At 37.6% G+C, this 23,949-nt stretch overlaps 2 protein-coding genes across 5 annotated transcripts in view; one reads left to right on the forward strand and one right to left on the reverse strand.

The window, feature by feature from the left end:
• The window catches only part of LOC134357328 (ninein), a 113,725-nt gene that overhangs the window by 82,858 nt on the left and 6,918 nt on the right, over window positions 1-23,949 (reverse strand). The gene's annotated exons all lie outside the window — the stretch shown is intronic.
• On the forward strand, window positions 6,233-23,575 carry anxa1a (annexin A1a). The gene is made up of 13 exons (XM_063068739.1): window positions 6,233-6,321; window positions 8,166-8,233; window positions 10,939-11,032; window positions 11,990-12,084; window positions 12,207-12,320; window positions 13,268-13,358; window positions 13,448-13,527; window positions 17,352-17,408; window positions 17,496-17,589; window positions 18,572-18,667; window positions 20,921-20,979; window positions 21,967-22,089; window positions 23,391-23,575. The coding sequence occupies exons 2-13, from the start codon at window positions 8,180-8,182 to the stop codon at window positions 23,448-23,450; spliced, it is 1,017 nt and encodes a 338-aa protein (XP_062924809.1). The 5' UTR covers window positions 6,233-6,321; window positions 8,166-8,179; the 3' UTR covers window positions 23,451-23,575.

A 23,949-nucleotide genomic window follows, 5' to 3' on the forward strand; every position in this document is an offset into this window, starting at 1 on the left:
GCCAAGGTTTAGATTGTTTATATACTGTACATTTGTGAATTGCTGCTGATTAGAACACTTTCTAAATATTCCTAAGCAGCTTTAGAAAATTAAAGCCAAAATATCTGTCTGCTTGCATTTGTTTCTGTATTCTGTTCAGCAGTAGTGAGGTGAGTCACTCTGAGATGGTGGATTTTAATGTGCCTGCTGTTTCCATTATGTCAAATGACTCATTGGCATGTTAATCATCAAAACAAAAGAATATTAGAAATAATAACAAGAGGAGAAATTCAGCCCCTTGCGCCTGCTTGAACGTTCAATGTAATTCAAACCTATAGAGCTGGGGTGTAAAGGTTTTGCTGGTTCTTCACTCTGCAGAACCTATTCTATCTTTGGCATTATAAGGACTACAAACGGACATCAGGACCATCACAGAGGCTGCTGAGTGAGCCTCTATATGGCTATGGATCAAGGGATGTGACCCGTGGACCAATGCTGCCGGGACACAAGCCGGGCCTTGATCAACCCTGGCTGGGTTGTCTGGGCAAGGATGTCTGACATTGAAAGACCCGAAACACCCAATGAACCCAGATTACTAATGATGTGTCCCAGTGCATCCTAGGTTGTATCTCAGCACCAAAACTAAGATCTTGGTTGATTGTCAACCACAGAAACAGCTTCCTGCATCAATCCTGCACTCTCATAAAATTAAATTGTTTTTCTCTTTCAAGAATTAGCAACAAATACACCTGTCGAAACTCAGATTTCTAAATCAGCCCACTTCACTCCTTTTAAATTTATGATATTACACTTTTATATTCTGATAAAAAGTTCATGTACATATTAATATTTATTCTAATTACTCCACAGATAATGAAGTTCAATTTTTAAAATGTAGTTTATGTAGCATTTAAAATAAGCTTTTGGGTGCTTTTTTATCTCATTCATGGGAATTGGACACTGATAGAAAGAGCAACATTTATTGTCTATTCCTCAATGCCTTTGAGAAGATAATATGAGTCTTTCTATTGAACCATTGGAACGGCTATGGTGAAGGTATACTTCTTGCTCTGGAAGAAATTTCCACGATTTGATCCAAAAACCACATACTTTCATGTACTTTATGGCCAAATTTTCTCCTTGAATGAGGCATCTGTTCATAATTTTGTTCATTCAGTGAACTTCATTTCAAGAAAGCCTTAAAAGGCAAGAGCACACCAGACATTTGTAAATTATTAAATTCCAGCTTTAAGTAAACGTGGCATGTGCAAAGACTGAACTACATAAGTAGGAGAATGAATTCTTGACTTAGTGACAACCCTCAAATGCAAACATAAAATGTCGTTATTATTACATCTTCTGAGTGTTTTTCCTGATATTTGTTTTACAGAAACATACAAATTTAAATCCCTAAATCAACAATCAGTCTTGTTACTGTGAGCCATCCACCAATAAACCTCAGCTTTATGCTGTTGAGGCAGGAAGGCTTATTGAGAGATCGGCTAACCTAGGTAATTTTTAGCAAATAGAGGACAATATTTTCCTTTCTATGGGTGTCAAGACTGCTAGCTAGGTTTGAAGTATCAGGTAGGCCTACTTTTTCAAGACACCTGCCCCCACTTAGTATACAACCTTTCCACCATTCGGCTTACAGGAGGAACCTCTGCTTCTGACCAGGCCATTTTGCTGAACTTCTTATTTGGACCAGGACAAGGCTCCTCCCCAGATAATTTTTGAAGATCTGCATAGGAAATGTAATCTCATGAATTGAGTTAATAGCTGATTTTAATATAAATAGCACCTGACAAAAATAGACTGTGAACAATAACTTATAAGTAGGTGTATATCATCATAATAGGAGCTATTCAAAATTGTAAGGAGAGTTAATGATAAACTATTCCTAAAAGGGTGTGAAAGGTACAGAAAGCAATTCTAAAGAACCCTGGTTGTCATGGGAGATTGATGTCTGGACTAAGGCCAAAAAAGAAAACATATGTCAGACACTGAAAATAGCAAAGGACAGTCAGAAATATAGTATGTGTATTGGCATTGGTTTGTTATTGTCACATGTATCAATGTACAGTGGAAAAACTTGTCTTGCATACTATTCATTTAATGGTGCACTGAGGTTGACTAAGGTGAAAACAATAACAATACAGTGTAAAGTGTAAAAGCTGCTGAAAAAATGCAGTGCAGGTAACAATAAAGTGTAAGGTCACAATGAGGTAGATTGGCTGGAATATATTTAGAGCAGAAAAGGTAACCAAGGAAAGAGTAAAGGACAAAAATGGAAATCCATGTGTGAAGATGGAGGACACAGGTGGGGCCTTAATTGAATGTTTTTCATCTGCGTTCACCAATGAGAAGAACATTGTTCAGAAGGATGGATAGTAACATTCCAGAACATATTATCATTTAAAAATAGGATATTTTAGATGTCTGAACAGGCACAAAGGTAGAGAAATCCTCAGGACTACTGTGGGATGCAAGAGAGGAATTTGCTCAACCCCTGAGACTGATAAGGTACCAGATAACTATCTGAAGGAAAGCAAATGTGGCACCCTCCTTTCAGGTAAGTCAGTATAGCATCAGTGATAGGGAAGAAATTGGGAAACATTCTGAGTCACTTAGTTACAGAACATTACAGCACAGAAGCAGGCCTTTCGGCCCACCTACTCTGTGCCTACCTGTGGTTCTGCTTAGTCCCATCGACCTGCACCTGAATTATAGCCCTCCATACCACTCCCATCCATGTACTTACCCAAATTTTTAAAAAATGTTGACATTAAACCAACATCCACCACTTTCACCAGCAGTTCATTCCACACTCTCACCACCCTATGAGTGATGAAGTTTTCCCCCTGATGTTCCCCTTAAACATTTCACCTTTCACCATTAACCCAGGATCTCTAGTTCTAGTCTCACCCAGCCTTAATGGAAAAAGCCTGCTTGCATTTATCCTATCTATACTCCTCACAATTTTGTACACCTATCAAATCCAACTTCATTCTCCTACGCTGTAGGGAATAAAATCCTAACCTGTTCAACCTTTCCCTATAACTCAGGTCCTCAATTCCTGGCAACATCCTTGTAAATTTACTCTGCACTCTTTCAATCTTATTGGTACTTTTCCTGTAGGTAGGTGACTGGAACTGCACACAATATTCCAGATTAGGCCTCACCAAAATCTTATACAACTTCAACATAACATTTCATCACCTGTACTCAATACTTTGATTATGAAGACCAATGTGCCAAAAACTCTCTTTACAACCCTGTCTACTTGTGACACCACTTTCAAAGAATTATAGATTGGAATTCCTAGACCTCTCTGTTCTACTGCACTCCTCAGTGTCCTACCATTCATTGTGTAAGTCCTACCCTGGTCTATTCTTGCTAAGTGCAAAACCTCCACATATTCACCACCCTCTGGCTAAAGACATTTCCACACATCATTGTTTTAAAGGAATGTCCTTCTATTCTGAGGCTGCAGACTCTGGTCCCAGACTCCCAAACTATATGAAACATGCTCTCCAAGTCCACCCTACCTAGGGCTTTCAATATTCAACAGGTTTCACTGAGAACCCCTCATTCTTCTAAGCCCAATGCCATCAAGCATTCCTCATATGTTAATCCTTTCATTCCCAGGATCATCCTCGTGGACCTCCTCTGCACCCTCTCCAATACCAGCACATCCTTTCTGAGATAAGGGCCCAGAACTGCTCAGAATACTCCAAGTACAGTCTGACCATCACCATATAAAGCCTCAACCTTACATTCTTGCTTTTATATTTAAGTTCTCTCAAAATGAGTGTGAACACTGCCTTCCTTACCATCGATTCAACTTGAAAGTTAGCCCTGGGAGAATCCTACACATGGACTCGCATGTCACTTTACACCTCTGTTTTATAATTTTCTCCCCATTTGGGAAATAGTCTACACTTTTATTCCTTCTACTAATCCATGATCATTCACTTTCCTGAATTATACTTCATCTGCCACTTCTTTGCCCATTCTCCGAATCTCTCCAAGTTCTTCTAACGGCTCCCTGCTTCCTTAACAGTACCTGCCTCTCCACTTATCTTTGTATGATCTACAAACCTGGCCACAAAACCATCAATTCCATCATCTCAATCATTGACATCCAACATAAAAAGAAACAGTTTCAACACTGTCCCTGTGGAATGCCACTAGTCACCAGCAGCCAACAAGACCCCCCCTGTATTCCCACTCTTTGCCTCCTGCCAGTAAGACAACTTTCTATCCATGCTAGTATTTTTCCAGTAATATATAGACTCTTGTCTTGTTGAGCAGCCTCATGTACAGCATATTCTCAAAGGCCTTCTGAAAATCCAAACTGACTCTCTTTTGTCTATCCTGCCAGTTATTTCCTCAAAGAATTTCAACAGATTTGCAGGTAAGATTTCCTCTTAAGGAAACCATACTGACATCTGCCTATTTTGTTACGAGCCTCCAGTACCCCTACAACTCATCATCGGTGGTCTCCAGCATGTTACCAATTACTCAAGTCAGGCTAACCGAACTATAACTTCTCGCCTTTTGCCTCCGTCCCTTCTTAAAGAATGGAGTGACATTTACAATTTTCCAGTCCTTATAGCTTCCATATAAGGCAGTCGGTTGACATTGGGACATCAAGGGCAAGGGCAGGGGGCATGGGGCATGAGTTGTTTGTGAGCTGGCTGTGCTGTTGATGAAAATTCTCAATTATCTTCCCAAATTCTTCACTTCCAGGGAAAAAAAATTGGCACAAAAAAAAACAAACAAGTTGAACCATTATCACGGGCACTGGCATAAATCAAGTTACCTAAAGTTGCAGAATTCAGTGTTGAGTTCCAGTAGGCTGCAATGTGCCCCGACAGCAGATGAGGTGCTCTTCCTCAGGCTTGTGTTTTCCTCACTACGACAGTATCAGACTTAAGACTCCACAGAGCAGTACGCCAGTGTTGAGAGTGGGATGAGGAATTAAAGTGAAGGGCCGCAGGAAGATCAGGGTTGCTCCTGCAAAATTACTGCAGGTCTTCCATAAAGTGATCACCCAATCTGTAGTTGGTTTCTTCAATGTAGAGGAAGGTGCATTGTGAACATGGACTGCGGTACACTAGGTTAGAAGAAGCACAAATATATTGCAGTTTCACCTGGAAAGGTTATTTTGGTCCCTGGATGGTAAAAAGGGAAGAGGTGAAAAGTTAAGCATAGCATCACCTACAGTTGCAAGGGAAAGTGTCACAAGAAGAGAGTAGGGTGGTGAGAATGGACAGTAGACCAGGAAATCATGATAAGAATAGTCACTGAAATGCTGAAAGGGGAAGAGGGGAAGGCATGTCTGGTAATGGAATCACATTAAAGGTGGCCGAAATTGTGGAGAATGATCTGTTTTATGTGGAGGCTTTTGCCAGCGCCCTGTGAACTTTTCTTAGAATGCAATGTGTTCATTAACAGCATTGGCAACCGATGGGAATTTATTCTCTCAACGTGTACAGTAAGTGCCACCCGCACATTGCAACTTGTTTACTGTGACTTGGAATACTGGAAGAGCTTCAACTTAGCTCTAAAGATAATTTTCACACCCACTGAAGTTGAAGTACAAAACTGAAGCAAGAAAAATTGAAAAAACTCTTGAGGCAAGTACAGTCTTCACTGAGATTGGTTCTGGTGTTGATCCACCAATTAATATTATGGCTTGCATACCATTATGGAGCCAGCATACGATAGAGATCAACTTCTGTGGACAGCCAAATTTGAGAAGGGTAATCAATGGTACCTCCTAATGGATAAAAAGATTTTGACAACATCCTCAATATAGATTTACAAGGTAAGGAACTGAAGTATTCTTCAGTCAAAAACATTATTACAGACCAGAACAGGTACTTTTCAAATCGTGCGAAAGAGGAAACTTCTGAATTTTTACCTGAGTTTGCAAATTCAGATACTTTATGTCTATATACAGTACCACGTATAATTTTCAGTTTTATTGTCCTCCTGTAAACTGTAAAATTATTTAATGACTAATCATATACTTGCTTATGAAACAGAGCTAACATCGTCCAACTTCCAGGTGATTTTTGTATGTGAAACATTGCTCTAGTGACCTTAAATTCTTTATGCAGATCTTCAGGTTGTTCACTGCAGCTGTACCAGTTTTGCATAGCTTGTAAGATCTAATATTTGATTGGTTCAGTACAGTCTGCAGTGTTCAGTCAATCAGACAGAAGTCCAGCCACAGATGACCTCATTGGGAGTGGCAAGGATATAAATTCACGGTCATACAACTGACTAGGAGTAGTCTGTGGGACTGTTAGTAGCAGCTAAGGTTTACAGTTGGTAAGTTTAGTTTACTTTTAATATTTGTTCTGATTAACTATTAATAAAAGCGATTACGTTCTGTAGAAATGTAAACTTCTGCTGAACAATACTTACATCTTTGATTTGTGCTCACTTTGTAGTGTAAGACTATTTCAACGAGTCTGTTTCTAATTTCAACACATTCTGTATGATATGGTTTTAAGTTTATTCTGGTAAAGTGAGTTACTAGTTGTTTGAGAAACTTTGAAACATTTGACGTGACAATGATCATAAAGTTACCAGCCTTTGAGAGGAATGTTATGAGGCAAGTATCTTGGCAGGAGGAACTGTCTGGAATGTTAACCCATTCTGCACAACTTGAGTTTTGCTCTAAAATGCGTCCTTACATAGATGTTGTCAGTTTATACATTTTACCTCGTATTTGGGACAAGAGGTTACATAATGTCAATTGTCTGTTTGATTGGGCTAAAGACAATTGTATTTAGAATATTGAATCAAATGATTTATTTGGAGCTTGTGCATGTTCTCTTTAGAAATGTAGTTCTGGAATTAATGTTGAAATATATCACTCTCCATGACTTGGAGATGCTTTGTTTTTTCTCACTGGTCCATTGACAGAATTATGAACCTGCTTACACCTGACAGCAGTGGTGTCTGATCAGACTGCGGTGGTTGAATCCCTTCTCAAGGTCAACAGCTGGGAAAACACTGGACTTGATCAGTGATGTCCATGAAATTTAGGAAGATACAGACAAAAAAATATGGACACCAAACTGCAATTTGTATTTTGTCCTGTTGAAGCACCAAACCCATGGGCTTTAATGAGAAATAAGTTGTCTCAGTTTGTTAGTATTCTTGATAGGTTCAACTAGTTCTTTTTTAATGCTGGACTAGACTCTTTTAGCCTTTTTATAAGCTGTTTGGGAGGTGGGATGTGTGGAAATCCACTCCTGTCCTTCAGTCTGATGGTTATAGTTGTAATCTATAACCTTTGCACCCTTTTTCCTTTTTTTCATTGCTCACATCAGCCTCTGAAATCTTGCTCAATGGGTGTGGTGCTTTGCTTCCTACAATGCATAACATTACGTTTAACAGTGCTTTCATATGGCGAGAGATATGATTTTGAAGTCATAACTGTTTAAACAAATTCAAATTCTAAGCTTTCTATGCATTCAAATTGCAAATACTATTACATTGTTCATATTCAACAGATTATCACAAGCAATTATATTTACAAACATTTCAGCTGACTCTTTTTTGCAATATGTTCTGCTAATTCTAATTCTTCAATGTGCAATAAAAAATGGTCTTCTTTTTTCCCCCACAATCTTTATCCTGGATTAGAATTTTATAATCTCCCAAGGAAGCTTTTTGGCTCTGTTTTTTGGCCTGTAATGGAATAAAATCTAACTACTGTTCAAGAAGTGTTTTTGTTCTGTTACTAAAGCTTAAGTAAATACAGTAGTTTGAGAAATTTTAATCTATATAGTTCAGACTGATATGGGTGGCATGGACTGATTTATATTTTTTGCCTCCTTCTCAGCTAGAGATACTTTAAGGTGACTGAATATTAGCCTTTTATAGAGGAAGACTTACTAATACACTAAACCTGCCATAATTAACATGAATTTTCCTGGTGAATTATAAGTAAAATTCTAGTCAAAGTATTGAACATCAGTGTACTAAAAAGGAAAAAAAATCTGACTTTCAAACCTCTACAATTGTCTGGAAAAGTAATGAGCTAAAATAATATTTTGATAGAGCATTCAGCTAACAAACACCATTTCTTAAATTGTATAATTACAATTGTTTCTAAGATGCTTTTCAAAAAAAAATCTAATAATCTGTTTTATCTTCAACAGGAAACTAACATAAAATGACAACAAACGTTATCAGTCAACTCCTCCTGAATATCAAATATCGCCCTCACGTAAGCATTTATAATTCCCAGTCTTGCTCTTTGCACAGATGGTTATTAAAAACAGTTACGTTGCTTGAATTTCCAGCATCTGCAGAATTCCTGTTGTTTACATTTTTGATAGGAAGATTTTCTCCTTTAGTTTTTGGGGTAGCGAATTAAAAAAAGCCTTTGGCCATTGGATCTTCATAAATCAAAGTATTGAGAACAAGAGATAGGATGTTATGTTGAAGTTGTATAAGATGTTGGTGAGGCCTAATTTAGAGAATTGTGTGCAGTCTTGGTCACCTACCTACACAACAGATGTAAATAAGGCTGGAATATTACAGAGAAAATTTACAAGGATGTTGCCAGAACTGGAGGTCCTGAGCTATAAGGAAAGATTGAATAGTTAGGACTTTATTCCATGGAACATCGAAGATTGAAGGGAGATTTCATAGAGGTATACCAAATTATGAAGGGTATAGATATGGTAAATGCAAGCAGGCTTTTTCCACTGAGGTTGTGTGGGACTACAACTAGAGGTCATAGATTAAGGGGAAAAGGTGAGAAGATTAGGGGAACATGAGGGGAAACTTCTTCACTCAGAGGGTTGTGAGAGTGGAACAAGCTGCCAGAGCAAGTGGTAAATGCAAGCATGATTTCAACATTTAAGAGAAGTTTGGATAGTACATGGATGGTAGAAGTGTGGAGGGCTGTAGTCCAGACACAGGTTGATGGGAGTAGGCAATTTAAATGGTTTGGCATGGACTAGATGAGTCAAAGTGACTGTTTCTGTGCTGTACTTTTCTATGACTCTATTACTTGATTTTGTGAAGTGCATTCAGCTTCACTTTATAGAGAAGTAGAAGTGTGGAGGGCTGTGGTCCAGACACAGGTTGATGGGAGTAGGCAATTTAAATGGTTTGGCATGGACTAGATGAGTCAAAGTGACTGTTTCTGTGCTGTACTTTTCTATGACTCTATTACTTGATTTTGTGAAGTGCATTCAGCTTCACTTTATAGAGAAGTCTCAATAAACTTTGCTATAGTTGTGTAATTTTTGTAAACATATATGCATGTTCAATGCTCTGCTAATAAGAATAGATTTATTCATTTTGGTTCAATTATTTCATTGATTATTGCCATAAATGTGCCATAAAGGTATAGCATCTGCATGACATATCACCAGTGTGTTTGCCCTTGCATAAGACCAAAAGCCACAAGAACAGAATTAGGCCATGTAATCCATTGAGTCTGCTCCACCACTCAATCATGGCGGATTTATTTTCTCTCTCAATCCCATTCTCCCGTCTTCTCCTTGTAACCTTTGACATGTTTACTAATCAACAAACTACCAACTTTCACTTTAGAGGCATGAGGGAGGATCTCATTAGTTATATCAAATATTGAAAGGCCTAGATAGATTGGATGTAGAGAGGATGTTTCCAATCGTCAGGAGAGTTTAGGACCAGAACGCACAGCCTCAGAATTCAAGAATGTCCCTTTAGAACAGAGAGGAGAAGGAATTTCTTTAGCCAGACGGTGGCAAATCTGTGGAATTCATTGTTACAGTCCAGATTATCATTGGAAAAAGTCCCTTTCAGCAGCATTATCCACTTAACCGTTCTGTGCATCAATTCCTATTGAATTGAACTTGTAAATATAAATTTCAAAGTAATTTTCAGACTTTATGCTGCTTTGTGATGACAATCAAGAAATCCAAAACAATGTAAATCTGCTTACATGATCTTTATGACTATTGGAATAGTAGTTATTCAATATTTTTGGATTACCTTTGACAACTTGTGAACAAAGGTTCGATTTTTCTAATAATGGCATTGCATTGTCAAGATAGTTGACAAAATCAATTAATTATGAGAATATCTCATAGGTTGTGTTTCCTTTCCTTGTAATGATAAGGATTCAAATATAATTGAGAAGCTATTGTTAGTATGTTTGGAAATATTTCTATGAATGAATTACATTACTAAAGCAGACCATTATTCAACAGACTTCCACTGATTTATTAAATGTTAATAATGTTACCACGCCACATTCACAGATAACATAGAGTACAGTCCATACCAAACTGTTATTCTGCCTCATCCGATTGACCCACACCTGGATCCTACTCCATACTCCTTCCATCCAAGTACTTATCCAAATTTCTCTTCTATATTGCAATCAACTCTGCATCAATCACTTCCACTGGCAGGTCGTTCCACACTCTCACTGATCTCTGAGTGAAGAAGTTACCCCTGAGTTTTCCCTTAAGTATTTCACCTTTCACCAATGACCTCTCACCCAACCTCAGTGGAAAAAATCCGCATGAAGTTACCCTATCTATACCCCGCATGATTTTGGATACCTCTAACAAGTCTCATTCTCCTGCACCCCAGGGAAAATAGCCCTAACCTATTCAACCTTTCCCTAAAATTCAGGTCCTAGTCCTGACATTATCTTTGTAAATTTTCTCTGTAATTTTTCAATCTCATTGATATGTTTGAGAATGATACCTCTAATGATGTGAGTTGTGATTAGGACATCCAGATCGTTAATAAGTTTAAGAAAATCTTTTGACCAACAAAGATGTACAGATCAAGCAACACTAGGTGATCTATAAATATGCGATGAAGTAAAATGTCCACATCTTTCACCCGCTGTATAGAAGACAATACATTAACTGTAGAGATGTATCACTACTGTGATATTTTCTTCCACCTACCCAAACGTAGCCTTCTTCCCTTGATGGAGCAACCGTTAGACCATTTCCTGGTTTTGACCCAAATGCTGATGCAACTGCAATAAATAATGCACTCGAAGCAAAAGGTAAGCAGATTTTTAATCTTTAATCTGGCTTGATTTTAATATGTTATCTTAGGGAATTACTGGTTCCTTGAACTGATATAAATTCAGTCATTCTTCCAATGGTTTATTGACTGTATTTTGCAACTTGGTACTGATTTAAATGCAGAAATAACTAAGTTCATTTGTCACAAGCTCAATCACAAAACTTCCTCGACCCCAGAGTCATGCAGCACAGAAACAGGCCCTTTGGCCCACCATTTCCATGGTAACCATTAATTCATTAATTCTAATCCAGGCTACTAGTTTTGGTTCATAACCTTGGGTATCTTAATGATTTGGTTACTAGTCCCAATAGTATTTACACGTTGAGAGTACCTGCCTCTACTTCCCTTTCCTCATTCCAATACCCTTGGTGATATGTTCAGATTGTCTCCAAAGCTAGCTCTTAACCTTGTCCGACATCTATGTCTTCTGGTATTAGATATCTATAATAGGGTAGGTTTTCTACTATCTTCATGACTATGTTCTGAATTTTGCATGCTTGTCTCATGTTCTCCCTCAGCTGCACTTATTGCAAGGAAAACATACCCAGTCTATCCAGCTGCTTCTCTTTAAGAAAATGCAGTGCAACCACATCCTTCCTGTAGTATAGTGACCAGAATTCTTCTGCACCAAGGTCCTTCTGTTCCTTGGTCCTCCCTAAGGACCTGCCATTCAATGTTTATTTAAACCTTGTTTGTCTTCCCAAGGTACATCAGCCTCACACTTATCAGAGTCAAATTCCACCAGCCATAGCTGTAAACCAAATCTTCTGAAATGTTTGTATTAATTTTTCAAACAAAGATTGAAATTTTTCCAAAAAAACCTTGTGGTGTCTTGGTACTAACTTGTGGAATTTCATCAGTCATTTTGATTAGAATCTTCCCTTGTCTTCTAAATTATGGATTTCTTTGACTGTCATTGCATGCTGATTTTAAGGTGTGGATGAAGATACAATCATAGACATTTTGACAACACGAACTAATTGTCAACGGCAACAAATAGCAGCAGCTTATCAACAGGCTGTTGGAAAGGTCAGTTATTCCTTAAGCTGGTCTTGTTGGGGTGAAGTGCACAAACCAGAATTAATTCCTTGATTTTATTATATGATTTTTACATAGAGACTGATAATCTGAATTTTTTTATATCCTGCCAGCGACTCAAAGATGTCATTAAGAGAAATCTGTCCAAGAAGCTGGAGACAGTGGCTCTTGATCTGCTGAAGACTCCAGCTCAGTATGATGCACATCAGATGCATTCTGCTATGAAGGTAATCATTTCAATAACTGTATTTGATCCTTTTTTCAGTAAAGAAAAATCCTTAATCTTTATATTGAAACTTCTTGCAGCTAATGGACAATATACTGGTGAGGTCAATAAAAAAAATATTCTTGATTTTACTAGCCAGTTTTTCCACTTTTTTAGGATACCCATGCAATGACCTTTGCTCAAAAGCTTCCATTGGCAATCCATATGAAAGATGGACACTATTTTCCCCCTATTTGGGATATCCTCAGAGCCTCCTAATCAGCTTTGCACAAAACTCTATTTCTTTCACTGACTAAGTGTACTGTTAGTGGCTTTCCCAGGATGTGCATACTTAAACTAAATCCTGTTTCTTTGTACAACTTTCTGTGGCGTTTACAGTACTTTGCTTTTCTGGCCTTTCATTTGAACACTGGGTAAAACTGAAATGGGAAACTAAATTTTAGCACTATTAAAGAGGCACATTAAATGTGTCCATTAACTTATCTTAGTGGGGGAGGAGGGAGTGGGACCTGAAGTTTAACACAGTCTGTGCCCTTTCACTCAAGCATCTTGCCCATTTAGTGGAATGGTTAAAAATTACCAATACATTATGGCCATCAATTCTGTATTTTAATCTTTTAACAGTTGAAAGTTTGTTGGTAAAGGAACAATTTATTTTTACAGAGTAGAGGAAATTCTTGGCAAATATAGATCAGAGTGAATTGAACTTCATATAGATCAGAGTGAATTGAACTTCATACAGATTAAGAAATTAGTAAATTTAATGATAGAATATGTGAGGGCAGTCAGGAGAAAACGAATGAGATTACTACCAATTAAATCATGGAATAAGATTTTATTTGTGGCATTTGCTGAGATGAGCCTTGCAATTTGGAAACACAATCCATCTTTGATCCAATCCTTCAAACTATGCAGGTGTTATTAATTTTCAACTTTTTGTATTGATAGGGTCTAGGTACTGATGAAGGTACATTGGTGGAAATACTTGTAACCAGGGGAAACAAGGAGAAAAATGACTTGATTAAAGCCTACAAAGAAGGTAATGCATTTGATATTGTGTGCTTGGGGGACATTTTAGGATGTTGGGGAATGGAACTTCATTTAAATTTTCAACAACTTTTTTCCCAGAATTTAAGAAAGATCTGGCAGAAAACATAAAAGGTGATACATCTGGAGCATTTCAAAAAGCTTTGCTCATGCTACTTGAGGTACTGCAAACTACATTTTACTTTGTTCAAATGTCCTTTCAATGCTTCTGTATTTTGTATTTTGGATTGTATTCAACAAATAAGAAAGCAATAATTAACTGTCCAACTTTAAGCAAGGCAAAAAAAAACTTTACCTCATTGACATGATGAGGGTATTTCTCAACGCTATCTAAGATTTCCCTGAGATATAATGAATTGTCTTGAACAACTAGTGTATCTTATTTAGCTGAAGGCAGAAGAGTCTGTTGTTTGGACTTGATTGCAATGGATAATGTTCATATTTCTAAGTCTGGATGATATGTGACCTGCACCACCAAATTCAGGTACAGTTGCTACCATCAGGCTCCTGAACGAGCATGGATAACTTCAGTCAAGTCTGAATGGATTCTGCAACCAATGGATACACTTTCAAGGACTCTCCATCTCCTGTTCTCAGCATTGTACCCTTATTTTTATTTTTTATTTGAAGTTTGTCTTCTTTTACACTTTGATTGTTTGTCAGTCTTTGTGTGTAGGTTTACATAGATTCATTTATGCCTCTGTTCTACTGTGAACGCCTGCAACAAATAAATTTCAAGACAGTTTATGGTGATGTACACATAGTTTGATAATAAATTCACTTTGCTCTTTGGGGAAAATGAAGCTCGTGGTCCCATGTGTCCTATTTCTCTGGTCCTTGATGTACAAGTGTTGTTGGAATATCAACTGTACTGTGGTGAGAGGACTGAATATGAAACTATATGAGTTAACAATAAAGCACTATTTTAAGTTGTCAAGCTGCATTCATCCCTGAAGGTAGAGAGTATTCCACAGTGCTCCTGGTTTCTTGTAGATAATGCAAGACTTGAATTAAGCTGCAAGTCATTGCCACATGATACCTGGCCTTTGATCCCCTTGAAACCAGAGTACGAGGGGTGATTGATAAGTTTGTGGGCTAAGGTAGAGGGGGTCAATTTTAGAAAACCTAGCACATTTATTTTTCCTACATTTACACACTTAGTCCAGTGGTCGTGGAGCATTCGGATCCCTTCTTTGTAGAAGTCGGCATCTTGGACCTCCAGAAGTGGTTCACAGCAGGGGTCATTGATAGGTTCAAGGCCTAAAGTAGAAGGAGATGTTACTAACTTCAAAATTTCTGCATTTTCACTCAAAGAGTTGAACTGCACGTGCATGTAACAAGAGCTGTATAACTCATCTCCTTCTACCTAAGGCCACAAACTTATCAATCACCCCTGCTGTGGACCACCTGGAGGTCCAAGATGCTCTCGTTATATGCACGTGCAGTTCAACTCTTGGAATGATAATGCAGAAAGATTGAGTTAATAACTCAGCTCCTTCTACCTTAGGCCACGAACTTATCAATCACCCCTGCTTTGGGCCACTTCTACAAAGAATGGATCCGTATGCTCCATGACCACTGAACTGTGTACATGTAGGAGGGGACTATGCTGAAAATAAATGTGTTAGGTTTTCTAAAATTGACTCCTTCTACCTTAGGCCACAAACTTATCAATCATCCCTCATATTTTTGACTGTTCTATTTAAGTTAATGATGATTGCCATACTCAGTGTTTATGGAGAGCTGCCTAGTAATGGGTTAAACTTTGATCTTGCCTGAAATTTGTGGGTCTTCCTGCATTAATAGCTTCAAATGCTGAGAAGTTCCAAATGAAATGAAACAGTACTATAGTCATCAGTAAACATTACTACATCTTTGCCCAAAGGTAAAGCAAATGGGATCTGGCTTCTCTCAATTTTCAGTAGTATAATCATCATCATTATGGGCTGTGTCATATGACATGGGCAGTCTTGGTCTCCATGGCCATGATTTTTCTTGGCAATTTTTTCTATAGGAGTGTTTGTCATTACCTTCTTTCGGGCAGTGTCTTTACAAGATGGGTGACCCCAGCCATATCAATATCTTCAGAAGTTGTCTGCCTGGTGTCAGTGGTTGCATAACAGGGATTTGTGATATGCACCAGCTGCTCATACACCTGTCCAGTCCCTGCTACTATGGCTTCACGTGTGTTCCACAGGCTCCACACTGCCACCCCATCAATAAAAGGATGTGTCTTTCACAAGTGCTATTGAGCGGTGCTCATTTTAGTTTATGACGAAGTTCATGAAATGTTATCAAGGGGAATGATAATTAGGATCTTGAAATAAAACTCCCAGATGATGGAAATACAAAAATTACATTGAGCATCATCTGTGGTGAGAATTGAAATTCGGAGTCAAGGACTCACCATTAGAACTAAAGGGAGAAAATGGATTTAAAATTGTGCAGAGAATGGACGGGTAATCTGTGAGGCATAAACAAAAGCTGTTGAGGTAATTTTCAAAATCTGGGAGTTGGAACAAAATTGACGCAAAGGTGCAGCCACATTCATGGAGGAGAAGTGTTTCCCTAAAAACGGCTTAAACCTCAATATTAAAGCCAAAGATTCTAATGTAACGAGTGGGAGGGGGAGATGCTGGTAAATATGCTGGTTATCAATAGAGCAACACGAGTCAAGTAAAGTGATGAGCAACTAGAAACTTAGAATCAACATGTGGATTAAATGAAGGTGCTTTGTAAAGCAGCCACCCAATGTAGGTCTGTATGCTCCAGTCTAGAGGAGGCCTAATTCAGTACTAAATGCAGTGCTCTACATTCAAGATGCTGCTTCATGCAGAAGGACTCTTTCCTTCTCTGATAGTTGGAAGGGAAGTATGGAACGAGAGAGGAATGGTTGGTGGAGATGAAGTGAAACAATCAGGGACGATGAATCTTTTGAAATGAGTCTTCTCACTTTTGCCAGTTCTGATGCCACAAAACATTTTGTTTCTCTCCCCTGACACTGCCTGATCAGAATGCTTCCAACATTTGTTTTTACTGTCAGGATGTGGTCTGACTGTAAGTCTTTTGTAGCTTCATTAGAGCTAACTGAATTAATGTTGCAGATTTATAGTTTTCAAGTCTGTGATTTTAATTTTCAAGTCCACAGGAAAATTTTTATTTATAAATAGGGTGGGAAGAATTATCATAAACAGGAGTTTGTACTTGGCCCTAGTCTATTTTAAGTATCTATATTGCACAGCAAACGTATTGTATAAATATAGCTAACTTCAAAAGATCCTGGAATTCCCTGCCTTTTAAGAAAATGGTTGAACATAATTCCCCCTGAACATAGTTCTTGCTGGACTGTTGAGTATTCCTTATGTTCACAGGCACTTTGGGATACTTGTGTGTAATGGGGGTAGGGGGTTAGAAAGGAATAAAGATTTACTCTCATTTCCAATACAAGATGCATAATTACAGTACCAAACTGACTTGACTGTCAACTAGAACAGCAAAGTAAATGTTACAATTGACATGAAGATACTATAGCCAAGTTCCTCTAACCTGTATTGTCCTTCCCATAAAAGATGTGAATATGAATTCATTACAAATAATTGTTATTTCTTGCCCCATTAAATTACTAGCAGTTGTGCATTAACTATTTAAGGGCTGCTTGTACCTTTGCTATGATCCTCTGCAGCTATTTTGAGGATTTTTAAACTTCAAGATGACTAAATTATATGTACACTCTGTTTTCTTGGAAGGAATTTTATATTTGATAAAGACTTAAATTATGCATTTTAATTTTAGTGGCGCAGAAGCCTCACTAACTAGAAAGTCACATCGGTTCCTCTGAGTGCTCTGGTTTTCTCCCACATTCTAAAGATATATGGGTTAGTAGGTTAATTGGGCACATGCGTGTAATTATGTGGTGCAGGCTTGTTGGCCTGAAAGGGCCTGTTAATATGCTGTATTTCTAAATAAAAATCTCCTTAAACCTCAGTCAACCAGAGATGAAAGTAATGAAGTGGATCATGATCTTGCTGATGATGATGCAAGGGTAAGTTGAATGCATTTCTCAAAATTCAAACTATTTTGGTTAAGACTGCTGAAGTAACTGAAAGACCAAACTATGTCCTTTGTTCAGGCTTTGTATGAAGCTGGTGAAAAACAGAAAGGGACAGATATTGACACATTCGTTAAACTTCTGTCAAGCAGGAACACTGAGCATCTAAAAACTGGTAAGATTACATCAAACATCAACATACTAACATATCTGGCTCAACTATGTAACCACTGTTTGATGAATAATGGGTTACTAAGTAGTAAGTTTTAAATCCGTGTGTTCAAATTTCAAGTGGTGCAAGATGCCTTATTTGTGGCTTGTACTGATTTACTTGAGTTATGATGTGATAAGAGTTGGACATATTGCAGGAAAGTTCCAATTTATTTAACTCTATACAATTCATGGCCCAAAATGAAAATCTCTCATTCTTCATTTACCTCAGCATTAAAGTTTAAGACCAGAAGACTTGGGTAGAATTAGGCTATTTGGCACATTGCGTCTGCTCCACCATTTCCTCAAGGCTAATTTATTTTCCCTCCGTAAGACATCTTAATTTAGATTTTTACCAAAGAACAAAGGCTGTTTAAATCTTGATTTGCTCTTGTGTGATACCACCCACAGTGTTTCATGTGTATCATGGTAAACACAAGACAAAGCACTGTATAATTTACATGATATCAGATAGAAAAAGTGACAGCAATGCTTTTTTTTAGGAAAAGGAAGTTGAATTTGTAGGAACTTACAAATTTGGGGAAAAGAACATTCCTTCATAATACTGCATGAAAGATAAAAAGTGCATGCAAAATAAAATAGCTCTGATGTGATTGCTTATTGTTACTTCGAAACTTCCTAGACTGGTATTGGAGAATTTGTTTGGATAAACAGTTTGACTAATCCTACGATTAAATAAGACTTTCATACTTCCCTTGATTATGCATTGGTATCTGAAGTGACCCCAGTACATAAGAGGGGTTTGAAACATTTTCCAGATTGTATTTTGCATCCAATTTATAATTGGATTAAATACTCAAGACTTGAACTTTGAAGTGTTTAAACTAAAATATAGCAACATTCTGAGCTATAAATTTGTATAAATTAAAAAAAAAATTCATGCATCATTGAGAAAACCTAGTCACTGTCCTGTCTTTTCATCTTAGTGTTTGAGAGGTACACAAAGTACAGTCCACATGATGTGGGCAAGGCCTTGGATCTTGAGCTGAAAGGGGACATAGAAACTTTACTAATATCTTTGGGTAAGTAAATCTAGAAGCTGTGCTAATCAGTTTAAATATTATCCAAGTGAAATTTAACTACATTATAGTGACGGTGCCTCTAGATTTACCAATGGTTTATTTGTTGGTACTCATAAAAAACTCTTCAAAAGTGAGCCAAAACCATATTTTTTTTTATTAATTCACTCAACAATCTCAAACACCAACGGTATTCAGCAAACACTTCATGGAAGTAATGCCAACTTAGAACTGATGTTCAGCTGCTGATAATTGGATGTGGTGCTTAACATTCAAAGTGGATTTTAATGATCATGTTTAGAATGGAAGCATCACATTGTTAAAATGGGTTCAACTCTTGTGTGACTAGTAGTAGGCGTTTGGATATGTACAATTATACTTATTTACCTATCCTTGCTAGAACATCACATTTTGGTGCATGAACATATGTAAGTCTCTGCTTTCAGAAATGACTGATTCCTGTCAGACTAAAATGCAGACAAATGGGCTCAGCTTCAGGATGTTGGCCGTGATCAAGGGCAAGTTGAAAAATGTACTGAGAGAAATCTTCCGTTCTATTTCAAGAATTTTACACAAGCATACGTTTGAAAAACAACTTATCCAACAATTAAAGTTGCTTCCATTGATGTGAAGTGCATTCAAAAATATTGAACTTGTATCATTTGGGATAAGTAGTGCTACAATTCAATATTCTGAAAATTCACTGCATTCCCATTAAATATAGCACTTGTGTAAAAGGCTCAAACTTAAGAATGGTTAATAATAATCCAGAACCAAAGAACTGACAAATTTTACATCAGTTCAAAGGCAAAATATTTGAGTACTGAAGCTGGGAAGCCAGTCTATTTCCTTGACAATCAGTGTGAATCTGTTTGAAGCAGTACTTCTGAACTGAGGCTATTTGTACTACCTCTGTAGGATGGGTAATATAAAAGCTAGCATAGAGTTAATAAATTGAATAGCCATCAAATGTTTTAAGGAAATGTATGAAATTAAGTCTTCACATCTTCCTTTATTGCTGAGTGGAAAGGTTTTTGGAAGATGGCAGCAAACAATAATTTCTCTAGGTTCAGTTCTTCACCACAGCAAAATATTATGTAATAGCAACATTAAGTGGATAGGAGGAAATCTACTTAGCTTCATCAGGAGTTAGAAATTTTTTGTACAATCAATTCTCAGATTAAACATACATCACATTTGGGTTCATCAATTTGGTGACTTATCCAAATTCCATTTTGAGAGGTGACACCAGACTGCAGATATTGGTTGCTGAAGGGAGTAACTGGATAAAGAAATCAGTGAGTCACCCAGCATCTGTAGAGGAGAAGTTAACATTTTGGGTCAAGACCCTGTATCAGAACTGAGATTGTCTAAAGTGGTAAGGGGCCATGCCCAAGAGCATATTGAAGCAACATGGCCCAAGTCCGAGAGCAAGGAACAATATAACTTCCTACATTTGGCCAACTTAAGCACTGGGCCAGATTGAAAACGTCAGGATGTTGAGGCCAGAAGAGAGGGATGGGCTGATGTTCAGCATATTGCTTGGTGAGGTTTACTTGTCTCTGCACTGAACTGAGGCTGTGGCTTGCAACTAATGGGCTCCTGGATGGGCTGCAGTGATGACTAGCTGCATGGTTGTGGACTCACTTTCGTGAACTTCAGTTCTGAATGTTATTTGTGAACTCTTATTGTTTGCATGTTTTTTTCCCCCCTGCAGATTGGGTGTTTGATGGTCTTCTTTGTTAATGGGTTCTATTCGGTTTCTTTGTTTTCCTACTACCTGTAAAGAGATGAAACTCAAGGTTGTAAATAGTACACATACTTTGATAATAAATGTACATTGAACTTTGGTGAGGTGCAGGAGCTGGAGGTGATGGGTGGAATAAGGAGAGGAGAATGAAGGATAGATGGAATCAGGCAGGGGACAGTGGAGGCTTCTACCTGCCAGCAGCTGCTTTGCCTCTCACCATTGCTACTTTATACATACTCTGTCCTGATACAGGATCACAACCTGAAATGTTGACCATTCACCTGTCTCCACAGATGTTGCCTGATGCACATAGTTTCCGCAGCAGTTTTCTGTTTGTTCAACCTTTAGATATTTGCCAAAGTAAGTGGTATTTACAAGCATTTAGAGGTGATTCCCAGTATAGAAATACCACTGTTCCTAAAGCCTGCATTCCAATTCTATAACAAAATTTGTTGTATCAAAAGGAACTTGAATTTTATAGTAATGTCACTTTTTTTTGTACATAGTAAAATGCATTGGCAATAGACCAGCCTACTTTGCTGAGAGGTTGCAAGCTTCAATGAAGGTGAGTGTGCCAAGTGTTTGAGAAGCAACAGGTAAATTACTGAAAGGTATAGTAGAAAAATTAAGCCCATAAGCTTAAAAGGGGCTGTAGCATTATGGTGGAAAACTAAATCACCAGACAGACAGCAGATGCTGGTAATTTTGAAAAAAGATGCTGGAAACATTCATCAGGTCAGACAGCATTTGTAGAATGTACTGTGATTTCAGGTCAAGCATCTTTCATCAGAAATGGCAAAAGGAACAAGTTAACTTTAGCTGCAGATAAAATGAAAAGGGGTGGATGGATTAGACAGTGACCCTCTAAGGTGAGGTTAAATCTGCTTTGGTTGATGAAGTCATTCAGTTGTTGGACTAATTGAGGTAGCTGGAGCAACAATGCAAGTGTTGTTGAGGTTGGAGGAAATGGCCATCAGATCAGGCAGTGTCAATGAAGAGAAATTGAATAACTTAAAATAACTAACAGAAAAACTGGCCAGATCTAATGCAAATGTGTTACCTGGAATTCAGTTTGATAGCACAGGTAACTTCACTGAAATAAAATTTTGAGATGCTGCTTATGAAAGTGTAGGAAGCCATATGTAGATCAGAGTTGATGGAGAATTAGTGACTGGCAACTGGAAACTTAGTCATCCTTGCAGACTAATGAAGGTGCTCTAAATTAGTCATCTGTGTGCATTGTCCTCTAATGTGGGTTACATTAAGCACAGTGCAAAACATATTAAGTTGTTTTTGCAGACCATAGAGAAATGAAGTTTGGGATTCAGTATTAGGACCCTGTTGCTTTTATTGCATATTAATGATTTGTAAGTAAAGATACAATGCAAATATTAAGAAACCAATTTGTGGGATAGCAAGACAGGCTACATTTGATACAGAAAAGTGAGATTGACAGAAGAGTGGAGGAAAAGATGTGCTGTGTTTAACTATGTACATTCATGCCTTTCTAGCACCTTGGAAATTAATCCAAAACTTATTTTTGCACTTTCAGGGTTATGGTACAGATGATAATACTTTGATCAGAATTGTAGTTTCCCGTTCTGAAGTGGATTTGAAGGATATTAAAGTGGAATACAAAGCTAAATTTGGAAAAACCCTTAACACTGCCATCAAGGTAAGATGAGTTTTCACTTTTGCGTTTGGTCTACAATTCTGAACATTCCACTTACTTTGTAACCCAGTGTCTGTGGCAGTTAGTCTGCGAGGATGGAAGAACAAAGGTGTAGAATTGATAATCTTGATCATTGTGGAAAAATTGGTATAAAGTCCTTAACCGTAGAATTAAATAACAAAAATATGTGCAGGACAAACTATTTAGCAAACCCAATTCCTTTCTGAGGTGCCTTAGTAATTGATAAATATGAGTATAGGATGGTCTTCCATGAATCCTTTGAATCCACAAACATGTAGCTAATAAAATTTAGTTGTACAGCAGAAATGGGTTCATTAATTTATCAGGCCTATGCTACCCCAGTAGCCACTTGCATTAGTCTCATGTTCTCCCACATTCCCAGCTGGGGTAAAATTTAATGGCCAATTAACTGCCAATCCACATGCCTTTGGAATGTTGGAGGAAACTAGAGCACCCGTAGGAACCCATGAAGTCATGAACATACAAATTCCACAAAGCATCTGTGGTTAGGATTAAACCTGGGTTTCAGCTGTGAGGAAGCACCTCTATCACTGTGCCACTGCTTTCCAAAATTCTGTGGCCTTGAACTGTTCATTAGTTAGTGACTTGTATAAATAAATACGCCAGCTTAATGAGCTTGTGAATTTGATATGACATAGAGGTAGCTCAGAATTGTACAGATATTGACTGTAATGCTGCCATAGTGCTTTCTCCATGTTGAGGCTACTTTCATTCAGAATTCTAAATATTTAAAAGCCGAGGTTATAGCCTCAAATATTTAGGTATGATTGTATGCAAATTTGTCTGAAGAACTTGCTTTGTTGGTTAGATGTGGTTAATAAACAGCTGGGATATCTGAACTTTCAATACTAAACTTCAGAATATTGCCCTTGGAATGAGCGCAGCATACTTAACAGAATATTTGTCAGAAGTAACAAAATACTATTCTTGGTTTATATTTACAAAGGAAGCACTAGTAACTTTTTCCCCTTTTCTAGAAAGTTTGCATTACATTGAAGTTTAAACAGTATCTTATTGGATAAAGTATTCATTCAAGTATTTTAAGTTCAAGTAAATTTCATGAAATACGAGTTTAAATTAAATCTGCACGTAGCCATGTATCTTACTTGTAATAATCTTTGATCCTTGGTCATAATATTGTTTTTTTTAAGATGACCTTGGTTTTCTGATTTGAGTATAAAATGATTTCAAATATGCTCAAGCATGTATTTATTAATGCTGGAATAAAAAAGGAATGCATTCCATTTCATTTTTCTCTACAGGATGAAACCAAGGGAGATTATGAGAAAATCCTGCTGTCGCTCTGTGGAAGCAATGAGTAATGTATGTTGATCCAGGGCAGCTCCCATTTTGGTGTAAACATGACAAAGCAGTGAAAATGACTTGGAGTTGTGGAATCAATACTGTATATCTAGTTGTACCAGGTGCAAATAAAATACCAAATTGATCCCATTTTGTTTTTTTCCCCCAAAATGAATCTATTGATCAAGCTTCCAATTTCATAATGGATAAACATCGCTGTTAGCACAATTATATTACAGCTCAAGGCATTCCAGAGTTCGGAGTAAAGTTCTGCCACTGTTTGTAAGGAGTTTGTACATTCACACCATGAACTGTGTGGGTTTCCTCCGGGTGCTCCAGTTTCCTCTCACAGTTCAAAGACGACTTGGTTAGTAAGTTAATTGGTCATTGTAAATTGTCCTGTGATTAAGCCAGTGTTAAATAGATGGATTGCTGGGTGGTACAGATCATTGGGCCAGAAGAGCCTGTTCTGCATTGTATCCCTAAATAAACTATGGGACCCTTTACGATAAAGCAACG

This window comes from Mobula hypostoma, chromosome 16, assembly GCF_963921235.1.
Source record: "Mobula hypostoma chromosome 16, sMobHyp1.1, whole genome shotgun sequence".
In the NCBI taxonomy this organism is placed as follows: Eukaryota; Metazoa; Chordata; class Chondrichthyes; order Myliobatiformes; family Myliobatidae; genus Mobula; species Mobula hypostoma.